The 18776-nt window shown below is 35.8% G+C and overlaps 1 protein-coding gene across 3 annotated transcripts in view; it reads left to right on the top strand.

The window, feature by feature from the left end:
• The window catches only part of LOC136028222 (uncharacterized), a 208269-nt gene that overhangs the window by 182379 nt on the left and 7114 nt on the right, over positions 1 to 18776 (top strand). For all 3 annotated transcript variants that reach the window (XM_065705943.1, XM_065705944.1, XM_065705945.1), the window contains exon 4: positions 15229 to 15651. In XM_065705943.1, the coding sequence (XP_065562015.1) occupies positions 15229 to 15526 (298 nt within the window). In that variant the 3' untranslated portion in view covers positions 15527 to 15651. The remainder of the gene's footprint in view (positions 1 to 15228; positions 15652 to 18776) is intronic.

Here is an 18776-nt window from a genome sequence, read left to right on the forward strand (position 1 = left end):
TCCCAAAAAAACTTCTTACGGACAATTCCGCCTGCAAAATCATTTTAAGCCTACTTTCGTTTGTAAAAGACTTGTTTTTTCTTGTAATTTCTAATCCTTTTTCAAATCATGCGGGAAATCCTCCTTCCGTTGAAAATTTTCCTGGAAATTCTCTCCTTCCAATGTCTCAATAGAAATTTATTTTACGCGGAATTCGTTCGTGGAGAATATCTCCCGTAGAAAATCCCTCCCTACGGAAAGATCCCGCAGACAATCTCAACTCCTTTGAAAGTTTTCCCTGGGTAGTTTTTCCGGAATATCTCCACATGTAAAATTGAATTCGCGAAATCAAATAAAGAGGATTTTGTATAAGAATTCTGGTAAATTCCCCTGCCCCCTTGTATATTTTCCCTTTGAAAACTATTCCCTAGAAACTTCCCTCACCACAGAAAATGCTTCCCTTGGAAAATCCCCTCCTCCGCAGAAACTTTCCCCCATATAAAACTCACGCTCCCCCAAAAATGTTTGTTTACGTCTCAATAGCAAATACGATGTGTAAACACTAGACAAATTTCATAACTTACGTCCCTTTCCTCCTGGGACTTTCAGGGTCGTGTCATCCTCAAAATTTTGATCAGATGACTTTGAAAGAAAAAGGAGCAGAAGAGGTAGAGGGGGAATCCAGTTGCCCTTCAATCGTTTTGGTCACGAAATGGGGAACTAGAACTTTACTTTCCGTTCGAATGAGCCCTCTCTAATCTCGATACGATCGCCCTGGCAGAGAAAAAATACACACACAGAAACAAAAGAACAGAATAAATAAACACGGATCCGTGATCTTTCTTCTGGTAAAAATTACAAAATTTCACATTTTTGCAGATGGAATCTAGAAAAACGTACAGTATGGTTCTCTGATATACCGAATCTGATGGAGGGATTTTTATTGAGATGCACTGACTTCTTAGGAGCGTTCCCGTCCATTCTAAGAAATCATACAAATTTTATCAGGCTCGTAGCCCTGATGGGTAAATGAAACTTGATGAATTTTGTATTTCTGGAGTCGGCATAAAAAGCCAATTCATTTGATGTATCTATTGTTATAAAAACTCTGTTTTTTTAGAGTTTCGGTTGCTATTTGGCCGAGTTGCTCCTTAAAGTTTGTTATTACAAACTATTTGATTATTAACTAATCAGGCTCAGAATCCACTCTCAGAAAGGGTATTGGTGGCAGGCATCGATATTAATTTTATGACAACTTCATATAAGTATTTCTAAGACCCATATTATAAGACTTCCATGTCTTGAGTGGATCAGTTTTTCTTGGAACTAAAACTCCCTACTGAAAATCTAGAGAGCCCAGACAGATACAGCTACTGACCAAGTTTGCTTGGTATTGACTACTGAAACTTTGTCTTGTGATTCCCACAAACTGGTTTGATTCTGCTCTGGCTGAATCACAGGGGCTGTCACGGCACTTGCATCTATTGATACAGATTTCAGAAAGGACCAATCCATGTATCTTGTTATTTTACTCTCAATTTGGAGAAAATCGTCAGGGATAATATGCAATTTCTAGAAACGCGGATTGAGGTAAATGACAATTTGACGACTGTGATCCGCATAAGCTCTATAAGCCGAGGAGGTATTTTATCTAGCCAAGCCTTTCGGAGGTTTTGAGAGCCCACGAAAAATAGGTTCAGAACGGGCTATGTCATCTTATGGATGCAACAATGCGTTCTGTGTATCAGCATATATGAGTCAGTATATTGAATAGATTATTCTTCTTCTCTGCCATTTGCGAAGTAATTTTCTATGTTCGATCTTTTCTGCTGGATGTTCATTAGTAGATACCAGAAAAAGCCGAAGTAATATCGTTTTTTATATCGATATTTATGTTTCGATATTCAATCATATGGATGTGTCGATATCGATATCCAACATCGCCCAACACTAGCCGGAACTATTTAGAGTTATTTCTACCAATTTTCATTCAGATATGTAATGCAGTCAGCTTTATCAGCTTTATCTTCATTGTCATAGCCAGTGCAAAAGCCTTGCCTAAGTAGATAGCGAAGTGGACGTTTTATTTATTTTTTCATTTTGTTTCACCAAGGCTCTCTGTACGGAACAAGTTGTCGTAGAAACTTTGGAGGTGGCTCATTTGATTGGAAAAGTTATAATGCTCTCTTTAAGACTCGAAAGTGATTGGAGGGCAATCGGACCCCTTCCTACTCCCTTTTTTGGTGCCTTCCTCCCAAAAGATATCCGATAAGAACTTCGAATTAGCCATTTTGCTCAGCATAGTCAAAAGATCCAATACTATGCTTCTGGGAATGATATGATCCCCTGCAGCCCTTAGGGCTAGGGCTGTAAGATATACAATTTCCCTGCTGTTTACATATAGAATTTCTTATTGAGAAAGGGGAGGTTTTATTCTGGGTCTCCAAAAGGCTCGGTTTTTGTTCTTGAGATATTGCGATTGCAAATCAGCAATATCTCAGGAACGGCTTTGAGCATAAGTTGAAGTTTTCAGGGCATGTTGCGGGGGAGGCTGAACTAATGAGAAGGCACAATAATAACAATATTAATAAGAATAATGATAATTTATAATTCATCCCTCTTTAGATACATGAAATGTACTTAGAGGAGTACAAAATACAGAAGAAATGAAAACAATAAACAAGAAAAAAAAACTCACAAAAAACAAATGATATCTCAGCTACTTAGGCACCACAGGTAAATTATACGGTTAAGTGGAAAGTCGACAACATTTTCTCGATGCTTATGGAACCTGTTCACAAGCTGGTTCATTTTGAAGAAACACCAAAAACGCCATATCTACTCGAAATGTGTCGGTTGCGAGTCTCAAGCGGCAACTGCAGAAAATATTTGCAAAAACAGAAGAATAGAGATCTAATTTGGTTCCGTTCAGATATTGTGAAAAAACTCAACAAAGGGACCAAAAAGAAGACAAATGGGGCGGAAACAGCGTTATAAAATCTGCCTTTAACTCGAGGAAGCAGTCAGTACGGTTTTCTAAGCTTTTATTTCAACGCTGAGATAATAAGGGTTTCAGTTGTTTTAACATTTGATCAAAACGGGATACTTAAATAATTCAGAGAAGACGATGTAGAAATAGTTTTTGGGCCAACATTGAAAGTAACGGGAAGTTGTTGAGACAAACCGTAGACGAGATGATTTGCGAGGAAATTCGAAACCCTTTGGCAGCACATTAATATTGCTTGCGGGATATTTCAGGCAAACATTACCTATAATACCTAGATCAACCCCTGTGAACGAAATGAATGCTTGCCTGAAAAATTCTAATTTATGGACGCACGTAAAGACATTAAAATTAACTTTAAATATACGTGTCCGATTGCAAAACGATAACGTTTCGTGAAATATCTTCAGATCAATTGCTGGCAATTGGAAACGGAAAGCTCCAGTAGACTCAATTTCAGGACGTATACAACTGCCTGCTGAATTCTGTAATTTAGTGACGTCCAAAATGAATTGGTTGAAAAGGTATTTCCGAATGTTCTAACCAATTATAAAAATCATAAGTGGCTCAGTGAACGAGCGATTTTGGCAGCCTAGAATAAAGACGTCCACGAAATCAACAATATTATTTTGACTAAGATTCGAGCCCAGGAAGTAATTTACAAGTCAGTCGACACAGTTCTGGAACCAAATGAAGCGGTTAATTATCCATCTGAATTTTTAAATTCCCTGGATCTCCCAGGGTTTCCATCCCACGTGCTACAACTAAAATAGACGTACCAACAATACTGTTACGAAATATTAACCCACCAAAGCTTTGCAATGGCACGCGACTTGCCATAAAAAAACAAACAAAAAAACAATGGAAAACGTAATAGAGGCAACAATCTTGACAGGGCCTTTTGAGGGTGAGGCTGTTCTTATTCCTCTCATTCCCATGATTCCAACGGATCTGCCTTTTCAATTTAAAGGATTGCAATTCCCAATTCGATTAGCATTTGCAATCACCATCAACAAAGCTCAAGGGCAATCATTAGAAAAATGCAGTATAGATCTTAATACAGATTGTTTTTCAAATGGACAATTGTATGTTGCATGTTCGAGGGTCGGTAAACCTGACAATCTATTTATATGCACAGACAATGAGACAGCGAAGAATGTTGTATATTCGCAAGTTTTACGTAGTTAATTTATAGTGTATGTGTATATCTACCTATCTATATAAAAATAAGTTGTATCTATGCATGTTTGTTTGTTTGTAAAAAGAGGGTTTGCATATGCCGTCACAGGTGGGATACAGGGACACAACTACAATGGGGCGTAACTAATTTGGTGCTTAACGACTTACGCGCGTGGGGGGGAGGGGCGCGAAGTGCCCCCACCAACTAGGTGTTGGTTGGTAACAGCTAGTATATATATATATATATATATATATATATATATATATATATATATATATATATATATATATATATATATATATATATATATATATATATATATATATATGCATATACAGGTTGTCAGCTATATCTCAGGAATGGCTAAGTGTATTAAGTTGAAACATTCAGGGTATTTTGAAAGCGACGTTAGGCTAGCCAAACGAGAGCATATGAATACCAATATTACTGATTCTGTTTCCGCAAATACTACTACCACTGAGGATAAGGGTATTAAGGTGAAACTTTTAATCCATGTTGAGGGGGAATGTTGAACTAACGAAAAGGTAATATGTTCATACTACTGCTACCACTGCTACTATTACAAAACTACTACTATTATAACTTAGGGTAGGGTTATTACGATGAAACCTTCAGGTAATGTCGAGGGAGATATTGGACTGAATAAAAACACACTAGGCTTATGAATATAACCAAAAGGGCCTACCAGCAGTATTTGAGGAACTGCTTAGGGTTTAAGTAGAAACTTTCAGGGCATGCTGAAGGTGGAGAAGGGGTTAAACTAACGAAAAGACACTATTTGCTTGATAATACTACTGCTTTTAATGCGGCTACTGCCGCTATTACTGCTAATACTAGGCCTACTGCTACCGCAACGGTTACAATTAAGACCTTAAAGGGGAAACTTTCTGCGAATAGTGGAGGGAATATTAAAGGCTACAGTGTATTAAGGTAAAACTTCCAAGGTTTGTTGTGAGTTAAAAGCGATATGGCTTCAGTGTGTTATTGCTGTTTCCTCATCAGGCCAGTTATTGCGGAAGACATTCTCGTAAGGGCTTATTTGATTTGAGATTTGAAGCCTAACTACGATTTTTTTAGAGCCAAAAGGGGTTGGAGGGCTACCAGCTCTGCTCATCCTTTATAGCTGCTCTCCAGCCACAGACATCGGATCACGATTTTGAGATAGCTACTTAGTTCAGAATAGTCGAAAACTCCATTATTTGTGCCTAAGGGGATGACATAGCACGGTGGAGCCCCTGAGGGCCACTTCTAATCCGGCTTAGATTAAGCAAGTTGTCCATTTCTTAGATATAGATTTTATTGGGAAAACTGGGCACATTTCATCTTGTGTTTATCCAAAAAGGCTCAAGGTATCAAAGTATAACTTTCAGAAAATACTGATAGGGATGTTGAAAAAGATCAAAGCACTCCATCCTAGCCTAGGTAAATTGGGTATAAGAAAAGAAAACAGTAATGGCTACAGACTTTTGTAATTTTGTAGGTACACAATCTAGTTATGAACAATGCGGTGTTTGGTCATACAATGGCCTATAAGTTGACAAGTTAAAAGTTGACAAGTTAAGTTAAAAGTAAATTTTACTATCTAGTAGTGTCTAGAGTTAATTTAAAGCTGAAATTTCAGAAGAGTAACCATCTTCTGGGGAGTTATGATGTTGGCACACTCCAGGATGAGAATTTGCGAGAAACTTTCCAGGAATAGTTGAATGCTAAACTTGAGAGTTTAAAATCTGGCAATGTGGAAGAAATTTGTGATGTTTGTGGAGTCTTAGGGAAGAAAGTTAAGACTGCAGATAGGAATATAAGTGAAAAAGCTTTATGTTTAAGGAGGGGAGAAGGGGTTTGTACAATAATTATCTGAGTATTAGATCATATGAAAACAAAAGGAATGTAAAGAAAGTCGAGAAAGCAATAAAATATGGACTAAGGAGGTGTGAAGTGAAGGCCATGAATATAATTACCAAGGATCTGGAAGATGCAGCTAGAAGGCATAATAGTTACATACTGTACAGGCAAGTTAATAAATTGAGAGGGAGTAGTCAATTTGGACTTGTCCCAGTTAAAGATAGGAACGGGGCCACAATTAGTGATAAGGAAAGAGTTAAATAGAGATTCTTGGAACATTTTGAGAATGTGCTGAACCAAGATACAATTGCAGGAAAAGATATAGAGGAAAATGAAAAAGTTTGTGATACTTTGAATATGAAGGAAGATTTGTTTTGCGAGGTTGAATTAGCGACAGTATTAAAGGATTAAAAAATAATAAGGCTCCAGGTGCTGAGAGTGTGATGAATGAGTTTCTCAAATCTGGTTGCTCTGAGGTTAGAAATAAGTTTCTGAAGATTATGAATATGATTTTTGAAAAAGGAGAAGCACCCAACGGTTTTCGAAATCCTTAATTAAACCACTGTATGAGGAAGGTGATAGGAGTGAGTGTCGTAATTATCGAGGCATTAGTCTGGTATCTGTAAGTAGCAATTTACTTAGTAATATGATAATTTTTAGACTGAGAGATGCTGTAGACAAAGTTTTAAGAGAAGAACAGTGCGGTTTTAGAAAAGGTAGAGGATGTGTCTACAAACTTTTCACTCTATGGTTGATAATTGAGAAGTGCCTTAGTTGTCAAACACCTTTGGTTCTCAGTTTTATGCAAGTTTGAGCAAGCGTTCATATCTGTTGATTGAAGAACTTTAGCAAAGATCTTGCCCTTATATGGTATACCATACAAATACATTAAAGTGCTCAGTTTTATAGATTTTGAGCAAGCGTTCGATTCTGTTGATAAAAGAGCTTTAGCAAAGATCTTATCCTTTTATATGGTATACCAGACAAATACATTAAAGTGATTAGTGCTATTTACGAGAATAATACTGCTGCGGTTCAGGTAGGAAATGAGGTTATTAGCTGGTTTTGTATTAAATCAGGAGTCAACCAGGGTTGTGCTCTATCCCCCTTTATATGGATTATTTTGGTGGATTTTCTCTTAAGGAGCACAGGAAAGGTAATGGGATACCACGGGATCAAATGTGGAGGAAAAAATCTCCTGGACTTAGATTATGCTGATAATTTAAGCATCCTAGATGAAAGTGTGAGCAAAATGAATGAACTTTTAGAGGTTTTGCGAGTTCAGGGTGCTAGAATAGGTTTGAAAATTAATGTAAGACTAAGTCACTGCAGATAGGAATAGGTAAGGAATAAAAGATGATGTTGGGTAACGAAAAGATTGATCAGGTTAGCAGCTTCATTTACCTTGGTAGTTTTATTACTAAACGGTGGGAGCAGTGAAGATGTTAAAAGTAGAATAGCCAAGGTGCAGGGTGGTTTTTCACAGTTAAATTTTTTTTTTTTTGGAGGAATAGGAAGATAAGTCTGCAAACCAAGATAAGAATATTGGAAGATACAAGGATGACAGTGGTCAAATATGGCTCTGAAGCATGGGCACTCCGAAAAGCGGATGAAGAGAAATTGCCTATGGATTGTTCTGGGTACCCAGCTGACTGACCTAATTTCAAATAGAAGGCTGTAAGAAAATTGTGGCTCAATCCCGCTTTCTAGGGCTATAATGAAATAAATATTGAGATGGCTAGGGCACGTTCTGCGGATGAAGGATGACAGATTGTCGAAGATCAGCCTTTTCAACCAACCGTCTAGGACTAAACGGAAAGCAGGTCGTCCTCGTCTGGGGTGGAAGGATGTCACAACAAAGATTTAAAGTAAATGGAAGCTTCCTGGGAGGGTCTGAAGAGAGATGCTTTGAATAGATAGGGATGGAGGAGGAGCGTGGGTAGCTGTGTTGGCGTCAGGGGGTTTGGTGGTGGCAGAGGGCCAACATAGACGACTATTTTTAATCCGATTTCTACTAAAACAAATACTACTACTGCTGCCACAACAACTTCTACGACCACTAGCTCTATAACTACTGCCACTACGACTACCAATACGATTTCTGATGCTACGACAACTGAAGCTACGTCTATTGCTACTACAACTGCTACAAATGCTCCTGCAAAGACTACTACAATAACTACAGTTTCGACTACTACTTCGATACGACCACTGCTTATACAAGTACTACTATTACAAATTTTACGATTACAATTCCAACCATTGTTACCACGATTACTGCTACTATGGCTACTATCATAACAACTATTATTTTAATGAGTTACCACTACAACATAAAACTACGATAACTACTACCAATACTGCTGCGATTACTACCACTACAACTACTAAAACTGCTTTTACGACTTCTACTATGACTCCTATTACTAAGATAACCATGACTACTACGACTAAGACTGCCACTAGTACGAGTTTTGAAACTGCTAACAGGGAATGGTAGTACTACTACTGCAACCTACTATTGCAACTACTGCTACCAGGACAACTACGAATAGTATTGTTATGATAACTACCACTATGACTACTACTACAAATAGTACTAGGGTAACTACTGCTACGAATATTGCTATTACAACTACTACTGCCGCTGCTATTACTAATACGATTGCTACTGCTGCGACCACTGCTTCAACAACTTTGACTGCTGTGACTACTTCTTTATCTACTATTATTGCTGTGACTACCACTACTATAATTACAACTACGACTACCGCCATTACAGCTACCACAACTAAGGAAAGCCTAAGAAAGATTTACAAATATACCTTTCATCAAACAGTCAGTGGTAATGAACTATAAGTAAGGAGTGACCCGGCTCAATAGTAACTGAAACTCTAGATCCAGCTAGAGTTTCTAAACATCAAAATTCCAAACAGAATTTTGATACCAATAGATATCAAAAGAACAGGGGATTTATGCTTCAAATATTTAAGTTTCAATAAGTTTAATTTTCCCCACCAAGGGTTACGATCCTGAGAAAATGTGCCCGATTTTTGAAAAGGGGGGAAACACCCCCTAAAAGTCATATAATCTTAATGGAAATCATACCACCACATTCAGTGTATTAGATAACCCAACTGTCGAAGTTTCTAGCGCCTATCTGAAAAAATGTGAAATTTGAATTTTCTACTAGAAGAAACATCACTGATGTGTGCTTATTTGTTTGTTTTTGTTTGTATATTTTCCCCAGTTGTGATTGTATCGACCCAGTGGTCCTAGAATATCGTGAGAGGGCTCATTCAAACGAAAATTAAAAGTTTTAGTGGCATTTTTAAGCTTCTAAAAAAATTTAAGGGCAACTAGACCCCCTCCCACGCCCTTTACTCTCAAAATTGTCCGATCAAAATTTTGAGATAGCCATTTTGTTCAGCATAGTTGAAAGGCCGAATAACTACACCTCTGAGAATATCTTTACCCTCCCGCAGCCCTTGGGAATTGGTCTTTAACTTACAAAATTTGCCTATTTTCGTATACGTATATGTTTACGCATAGTGTTTGTTATTGGGAAGTATGCATACATTTTCTTGGGGAGGGGGCATTTTCTGTTGGTGGGATTTTCGTCGAGGTAATTTCCCATGAAGGGAAGTTCCCAAGGGGGTGAAGTTTTTAGGGGAAATTTTACACAGGGGAATTTGTCAGAATTACTATACGAAATTATTCTTATGTCTTGCTTTCTCTTTTCGTCTCAATTTTACGCGAGGAGACGTTAAGGGTTATTGTCCGGGATAAATTTTCGCCAGGATTGAATTGTCTAAAGAATAAATCCTTGGGGAAAAGGGATTTTTATGGGAGAAAAATCCCAAATATCTTGGCATTATTTAAAAAAGATCAGAAATTAATTTTGTTTTCCAACTGAAAGTAAGGAGCAGCATTAAACCTTAAAACGAACAGAAATTATTGCGTATAGGAGGGGGTTGCTCCTCCACAACACTCCGCTCTTTACGCTAAAGATTGAATTTTGTCCCAATCCTTTATGAAAGACTTTATAAACACTATGTTCGTTGAATTAGAACAACAAGAAGCTTTTTTTCTTAATTACTAAAAACGTTTAGCGTAAAGAGCGAGGTGTTGTGGAGGAGTAGCCCCCTTACATACGTAATATTTTCTGTTTGTTTTAAGTATGAATGCTGCTCGCTACTTTCGGATAAAAAAAGGTATTTTTTCTTATTTAATTAACCAATTAAAACTATGCCAATTAAAGACAAGCAGAAATTGATTTTACGAAAAGTTTTTCAACAAGGAAGTTTTTCAAAAAAAAGTAATAGCTACATTGCACCTAAAACAGGTTGATAATACGACAAGTGCAGCAAATGCTATTACTAAGACTACGGCTACTGTGACTACCACTACTACTGCTACTGCTACTACTACTCCTAGAAATCTACTATTGCTACGATCACTACTGCTAAGACTACTACTATTACGGCTACTCAAACTACTATAATTTTTATGATTACTGCTACTACGACTACTACTGCTATGACTGCCACTACACCCACAAATGCAACTAATATGACTACTACTACTATAACAACTGCTGCTTCTACGATTGCTATGACAACTACTACTACAGCTACTACAACTACCGCTACTGCACCTACTGCTATTACGACTTCTACTAATATTATCTATATATTAGATGTTAATATATAATATCTATAATATATAACTATAATATTAATATATAACTAATATTATCTATATATATATATAATATATTCTACTAATATTAGTGCTACGACTACCGCTACTAAAAGCTCTACGACTACTATTGCTACGACTACTACGAATGCATGGACTACCGTGAATACTACCACTGCAACTGCTATTGCTATGACGACTACTACTGCTAATAGCACTGCTACGGCTAGTGCTACCACGACTACTACTACTACTACTACTATTTATGTGCTACCATGACTACTGCTGTTACAACTACTACTTGTACGACATATAATACCGGGACAGCTACTTTGACGGGACTGCTAATATTATGACGGCTACTGCTGCTACTGCGACGACTACTTCTATTGTAATACTACTACTAAACTACTACTACTACTGTGAATACTACTACTCTGACTACTAATAATGCTACTAACTCTGCAACTGCTACTGCTACGCCTACTGGTACAGCTACGGCTGCTGCTATTACAATTAAGACTACTACTTCTACTAACGCGACTACCATGACTAAGAAAAACTAAAAAAAAACTTCACAAATATTACCTTTATTAAAAAGTAACAAATGTCGATTAAAAACGATAAGAAATTACTAAAAACCAACTTTTTTCGCAAAAAAACTTTTTAAAAGAAAAGTGATAAGCTAAATTTAACCTAAGACGAGCAAAAATAAAATTAAATAGTAATCCAAGGTTAAAACAAATATAATCTTTCAGGACATGTTGAGGGGGATGATAGTAATCAAAATAGTCTATGTGCATACTGCTACTTAAAACTAATACGAAGACAACAAATACAAATGCTATTGCTAATAAAACTACCTACACTACGACTGATAGCATTACAACAACTACTACTACGGCCACTGCTAATACGACTATTATGACTACCACTATAACTATTTGTACTGCTGTAACTATTGCTACTACGACTAGTACTATTGCTATTATGACAAATATCATTATAACAAGTGCTACTAAAACCTATACTGCTACGATTACCGCTAATAAGACTAAAACTACAACGGTTATTACTATGACTACTACAATTACGACTTCTACTTCTGCTACTGCTATGACTGTTAATAGTAGTAGCTTCAGCTACTACTTTGACTACTATTACTACTGCTACTGTGACTAAGACTACTACTACTGCTACTACTTCTAATATGACAACTACTCCTACTATGACCACTTTTACGACTAATACTGCCACAACTAATTCTCATAAGACTTCTATAGCTAGCATATTGCTACGTTTTAAACTGCTATGAATACAACGACCGCTAATACTAAGACTAATACTACTATAACAACTACTACTACCAATACTATGTTTAAGACTGCTGATTCTACTATTGCTGCAAATACTTTTCCGACTACTACTACTGAAACTACTTCTCCGATTGCTAAAGCCGTAACTGCTACAACTAGGGCTACTACTGCTCCAACTACTATTAATTTTATGACACCTAATACTAGTAAGACTAATTGTATAACTGCTACTGAGACTACAACTACTAAAACTGCTACCAAGACATCCACTACTACTACTACGATGACTCATAGTATGAAAACTATTACCACGAATACTATTATTTTGACTACTATTGCTATAATTGCAGTAATTACTTCCCAGATTACCACTGCTGCAACTACTACTCTGGCTTATTGCTACAACTACAACTACGAAAACTATGACAACTGCTACAATGAATGCTAATATTATGAATGCTGCTGCTTCTAGTACCGCGACTGCTACCACTATGACTACTACTGTGACTACTACTACTGATACAATTACTACTACTATGGCTATGACTACTACTACTACAATTACGACTACTACTGCTACAATTACCACGAATAAGAAAACCAAAAGAAGATTTACGAACATTCTTTTAATTAACCAAGAACAAACCCATGTCAATTAAAACAAATTAAAAATGATTGAAAAATATCTACCAAGAAAACTACTATAGCGACTACTACTACTACTACGACTATTTAGACTACCATTACTACGGCTTATGATGCTATGACTACTACTGCTATTATTGGGACTTAAGCTATTTTGAATACTACTCAGTGACTACTAATGCTACAACAACTACTACTGTTGCTACGAGTACTATTCTTACAATTGCGGTACGCCTACTGTTGCTATGACTACCGTGATTAAGAAATACCGAAAGAAGCTTTACAAATATTCCTTTTATTAACAAATTAAACAAAAAAAACAAGTTTTTTAAATGAAAGTAAGGAGCGACATTAAAACTTAAAACGAACAGAAATTACTCCGTATATGAAAGGGGCTTTTCCTCCTCAACGCCGCGCTCTTTACGCTAAAGTTTGACTCTTTCTCTTAACTCTACATTTTAAAACAGTTAAAAACTTTAGCGTAAAGAGCGGGGCATTGAGGAGGAAAAGCCCCTTTCATATACGGAGTAATTTCTGTTCGTTTTAAGTTTTAATGTCGCTCCTTACTTTCATTTAAAAAACTTGTTTTTTTTGTTTAATCTCTGGACGTTTTTGAATTAATGCATGTTTTGATCTTGGCTCTCAGCACATAAATAATTAAAACGAAATTTGCATATTAATTTTATTGGGCTAAATGGCTTTTTCATAGTTTTAATCAGCAGATTTTGAGAAAAAAGGAGCGAGGAAGGAGGCCTAGTTGCCCACCAATTTTTTGATTACTTAAAAAGGCAACTATAACTTATAATTTTTTACGAACATTTTCATAAGTAAAAAATATATGTAACTTACGAATTAAATTACGTAGCAAACTTCTATATTCGTATGTTTTCATTGCGTATATGAGGGGGCTCACCCCTTGTCGATACCTCGCTCTTTACATTAAAGCTTAAATTTTGTCCCAATTCCTTAAGAATGACCCCTGAATCACAAAGGCCGTAGAATAAATAGTTGAAATTTCTAAAAATACTTTAGCGTAAAGAGCGAGGTACTACGAGGAGGTAAACCCCTCATATGCGTAATAATTTCTGTTCGTTTTAAGTTTTAATGCTGCTTCTCACTTTCAGTGGAAAAAACTTTTCATATTTATTTTTTCATTGTTTTTTTTAAATAATGCTAGAAAATCCTGCGCCCCCTCCATTGAAAGTCTCTTCCCCCGTGAGAAGCTCCTCCATGTAAAGATCCTCCCACGTAACCCCCCCCCTCAACTCTCCCCCCCAAACCAAAAAAATCCCCCTGAAAACGTCTGTACACTTCCCAGTAACCATTACTATATGTAAACACAGGTCAAAGTTTGTAACTTGCAGCCCCTCCCACGGGGACTGCGGGGAGTAAGTCGTCCCCAAAGACATTGGTATTAGGTTTTTCGACTATGGTGAATAAAATGGCTATCTCAGAATTTTGATCCGGTCACTTTGGGGAAAAATGAGCGTGGGAGGGGGCCTAGGTGCCCTCCAAATTTTTTGGTCACTTAAAAAGGGCACAAGAACTTTTAATTTCCGTTAGAATGAGCCCTTTCACGACATTCTAGGACCACTGAGTCGATACAATCACCCCTGGAAAAAAAAAACAAAAAAACAAATAAACACGCATCCGTGATTTGTCTTCTGGCAAAAAATGCGAAATTCCACATTTTTGTAGATAGGGGCTTGAAACTTCTACAATAAGGTTTTCTGACACGCTGAATCTGATGGTGTGATTTTCGTTAAGATCGTATGACTTTTAGGGGGTGTTTCCCCCTATTTTCTAAAATGAGGCAAATTTTCTCAGGCTCGTAACTTTTGATGGGTAAGACTAATCTTGATGAAACTTATATATTTAAAATCAGCATTAAATTGCGATTCTTTTGACGTAACTATTGGTATCAAAATTCCATTTTTTAGAGTTTTGGTTGCTATTGAGCCGGGTCGCTCGTTCGTTACCACGAACTGTTTGATAACAAAACTGTGTAGATTAAAAACGAACAAATTAACTTAAAAAGACAAACCATATGGGTTTTTCAATATTAGGTTCCCCACTGGATCCGAAGACGAGCAAATATAAAGTCAAATAGTAAATCAAGACCAGAATGAATATAATCTTTTAGGGTCTGTTGAGTGGGTTTTGACCAACCAAAATAGACTATATACATACTACTACTATGAAAACGACCACTATTACTAGTACAACTACTATTACTACGACTACTACTGCGGCGACTACTAGCAGTACAACTACTAAAGGAAAAAACTAAACTAAAGGGAAAAGGAATTTTCGACGTGGGTAATTTTCCTGGAGGAGTTTTCCTAGGGTTGGAATTTTTATAGAGGTGGAATTTTCAGTGGAGGAGGAACGCCGGCTGCTTTAAACGTCTGGTTTAAAAATAGGAATCAAGAAATTATACTTTTACCTCTATAAGTTTATAGGTCATATTTTATATTGTTGCTCTTTCTTATGGCTCTATGTATTACTATTATTTCATCCAATAGTTTTTAAAATTGCAGGTGTGACATACCCTCAATTAACGCCCTTACCTGCAACACCCTTGCTTCAACCTCCGAGACACAACCTGTTTGGAAAGGTACACAGATTAAAGAAGAAGCGGATTATTCTCAATGTAGCTGGGCTAAATACAACAATAAAAACTGCGATGATCAGGTTATTAACAACAACAATAACGACGAGCTATTTTCTAATAATAACATAAGTCTTGGCTACGAAGCGAAATTTGATTGGCAGACTCCAACACCGTTATTTAATGCTGAGAATATTGGACTTGAGTTTTTTGGAGTTGGCTGGTAAAATATAGAACTTGGAAAAGTGTCTGTGATATAGTAAATTTTTGTTCCGGTGACTTTTGTATTTTTAATATCAACATATTTATTCAGCAGAAAGAATCCAAATTTTTATTCTCAATTGGAAGAGTGGTAAGAATCTTTTTTTTTGTAACTACTGAAGTACTTGAATAAAATAATAGTTAAACTAGATTTCGGTCAAATTTAACTCAAACAAAATTTATAAGAAAGTTATTCGGTACTTGTATGATATAGCCCCTATAGCTCAAATTGTTCATTCATTGACGCATAATAGAACCGTTTTTTTTCGTTAGTTTCTTTCACCTTAGCGTGAGACAAGACAAAGAGAAGTGACACCATGATGGCATGTCATTCCACCGTAAAAAAACAAACAAAAAAAACTCGAATATAGTTATGAACGCCGCAATTCAATTGAATAATGAAAATGTTTTATTAGCGTAATTATTCTTGACAACTATGTTAAGCTGTATTTTCTGATGTAAATTAGAAAGCTATATCTACTAAAGTTCATAAATTATTATCGATTAAGCTAAAAAAAAACTTGCCGCGCAAAGTTTATTTCTGACAGATAAAACTGATCATTCCGCCCTATGCGTAGTCCTATGGCACCCCATAATGATACAGTGGTTTACAGATGTAATTTTCTAGGATTCTACACGCTTAGTTTGAATATTTTAATGAAAGACTTGGCTTAAATGTTTGAATATTTTCTTTTAATTTTGATAAATGGTGAATTCCACAATAAAAAACATGTTAGCATACTAAATATTTTCCCGTGGTATATTTCTATATATAAGTAGCTTCTAAACAAAATTTTAAAAAAGCTTATTCAGACGTAAAAGAAAAGTGAATCCCCCTGATTTTAGATAATTCAAGATTTAAGCCTCTTAATCATTTCGGTTCTGTTTTCAAATTATAGCAGTTTCTGTCTGGAATTTCAACTCTTTACCATTCCTCTTAGCAAATATTCTACTGCTTTCTTTTATATACTTGGGATAAATTAGTCAAAATCATAACAGCTTCTCTGCTGAAGGCTGAATGGTTTATTTGATTCTCTAAGCTCAGTTGTTTCTTAGTGGCCAGTGTTTCTTAGTCTGTTCATCCTAGCGAAATCCTTTTTAAGTTCTAAAGCAAATTGCATGCTTGAAGAAGGGATGCCACTGAGGATTTAATCTTTCCCAAAATCGAAGTAGCGAAATCCCAGAGTTTGAAAGAAAATTAAAAGAAATTAAAAAGTAATATATATATATATATATATATATATATATATATATATATATATATATATATATATATATATATTTATAAATTTATATATATACATATATATATATATATATATATATATATATATATATATATATATATATATATATATATATCATTATGGCGAATCTTTTGACTTAATTCAATGGACCAGCAATGTTAATTTTAATTTTTTCATGATGTTTTCTTTTTGATTAACGGTTCGATTATTTGAGAATTGCAGAGATGTGAGTATAAACCTCATTTATGTCTTTCTATCCCGTAAAAAGTCATATCACATTCTTGTATACAGTGATACACGAAGCACTTGGTTAAGAGTGAGCTGTAAGAGAAGTGTATTTTGCCGCCCCTGCTGGAAACAGTTGGAAACTTTCTTCGTATAGACGCGTAGATATACAAATATAAATTTACAAACATGTGTTAGCAACAGTTCGCAGAAGCGAACGATTGGTGTTAAATTTATAACCAAACTCAAAATAAGTAAATACCTAAAAATTATCTGAAGTTTCAGAGCAAATATGAAAAAAATACAAAAAATAATTCATAGAAGCTTTTCTAAATCAAGAAACTTACCAGTTTGATTTGTTTCGAATAGATTTGTTGGTTAAGACCAGGCCTTTGGTATTCGGGCAGTGCTCCTTGGGGTCTAAATTAGGGTAGTAGTTTGCTAATTTTATGACCCAAACCCACGTAGCGTCGGCATAACATCTTAGTAACTCAGGTACCCTGGGGTAAACAATAAGCTAAATTTTACTTTTGACAATTTTTTAGCTTTGTTCCAAGCACTACAGTTAGTTCAAAACAATATATGGATGGTGGGATAATGATTTTTTCAAATTTTTAAATGAAGGTACAAAACGGGTATTCTCAAAATCTAGGATCGGGACATTTTCGACTTTAAAAAAATGAAAATAATAAAAAAAATTTTTAAATTGTGAGCTCTTCCTCCTCCCTACAACTGACATGATAACTCCAAGGGGTGTGTCCTGTGAGAAATAATTTTTCCTCCAATTTGATTCGGTTATAATAACTGCAGATACTTTGTAGAAGAAATAAATATATTATTCTTATTAACTTAATTCATATTCTTATTAGACCCGTTGAATTTTTAATACTCTTAGGAGAGAGGGTTGAGGCAGTACATTGATAAATATTTATTCTCTGTTTTCACCCATTTACTCTACAGACTAATCTTTCCTCTGAAATTCGGTACCAACAATAATCCCATCAGCAATCCCTTGTATGTGCTATTCTGTTGTCATGAGCACCAGAAGTAGTAGTCAGCATCCCCAACTTTAAATACCTTCAACTTTCTTCTTTACCAAACTTGCAAGCTGGGGTCCTTACTTTATATTCATAGAAACCTGACCTGGGTACCAAAGCACCGATTTAAAGTTTGCCAACATTTGTATAGTCTAACGATCCAAATCTATAAAATAAATTCTCCAACAACATTTATTTTAGCTAGAGAATTAGCCAACAACAAATGTCGGCACACATTATCTGTAGGTTTGTTGGTAAAAGTGAAAAATGTTACGGAATGTTTTTAGGTTGGCGAAAAAGAGAACAACAAATAAGGGAGCGATTCCTGAAATTGCAAAAGAATACAGCGAAGATAAGTAAAAAGTAGCATGGGACTGCTTGAAAATGACAAAGGAAATGTTTTCACTGTAGCACATACCTATAGAAAAAGCCTTTTGTTTATCAATATTTTCCTAGCTTGTTCATTTTTTCTTCACAACTTTCATTGCTTGTTGAAAATTTGTATCTCCATTTTTCAAGAAATCTCCCATTTCATTCGCCTCAGTGCTGTCCCCCTCTTTTCCCAAAAGATTCAACCGCACTGAGGCAAAAGAACACTCCCATGTCTATAAATTATAATTTCATTGCCAATCTTGCCATGGTACAAATAAATTAAGTAATACCTGTGTCTGGCCTTGATTTATTTATTTATTTTTAATCAAAATAGC

The sequence above is a fragment of the Artemia franciscana genome, chromosome 6, assembly GCF_032884065.1.
Source record: "Artemia franciscana chromosome 6, ASM3288406v1, whole genome shotgun sequence".
In the NCBI taxonomy this organism is placed as follows: Eukaryota; Metazoa; Arthropoda; class Branchiopoda; order Anostraca; family Artemiidae; genus Artemia; species Artemia franciscana.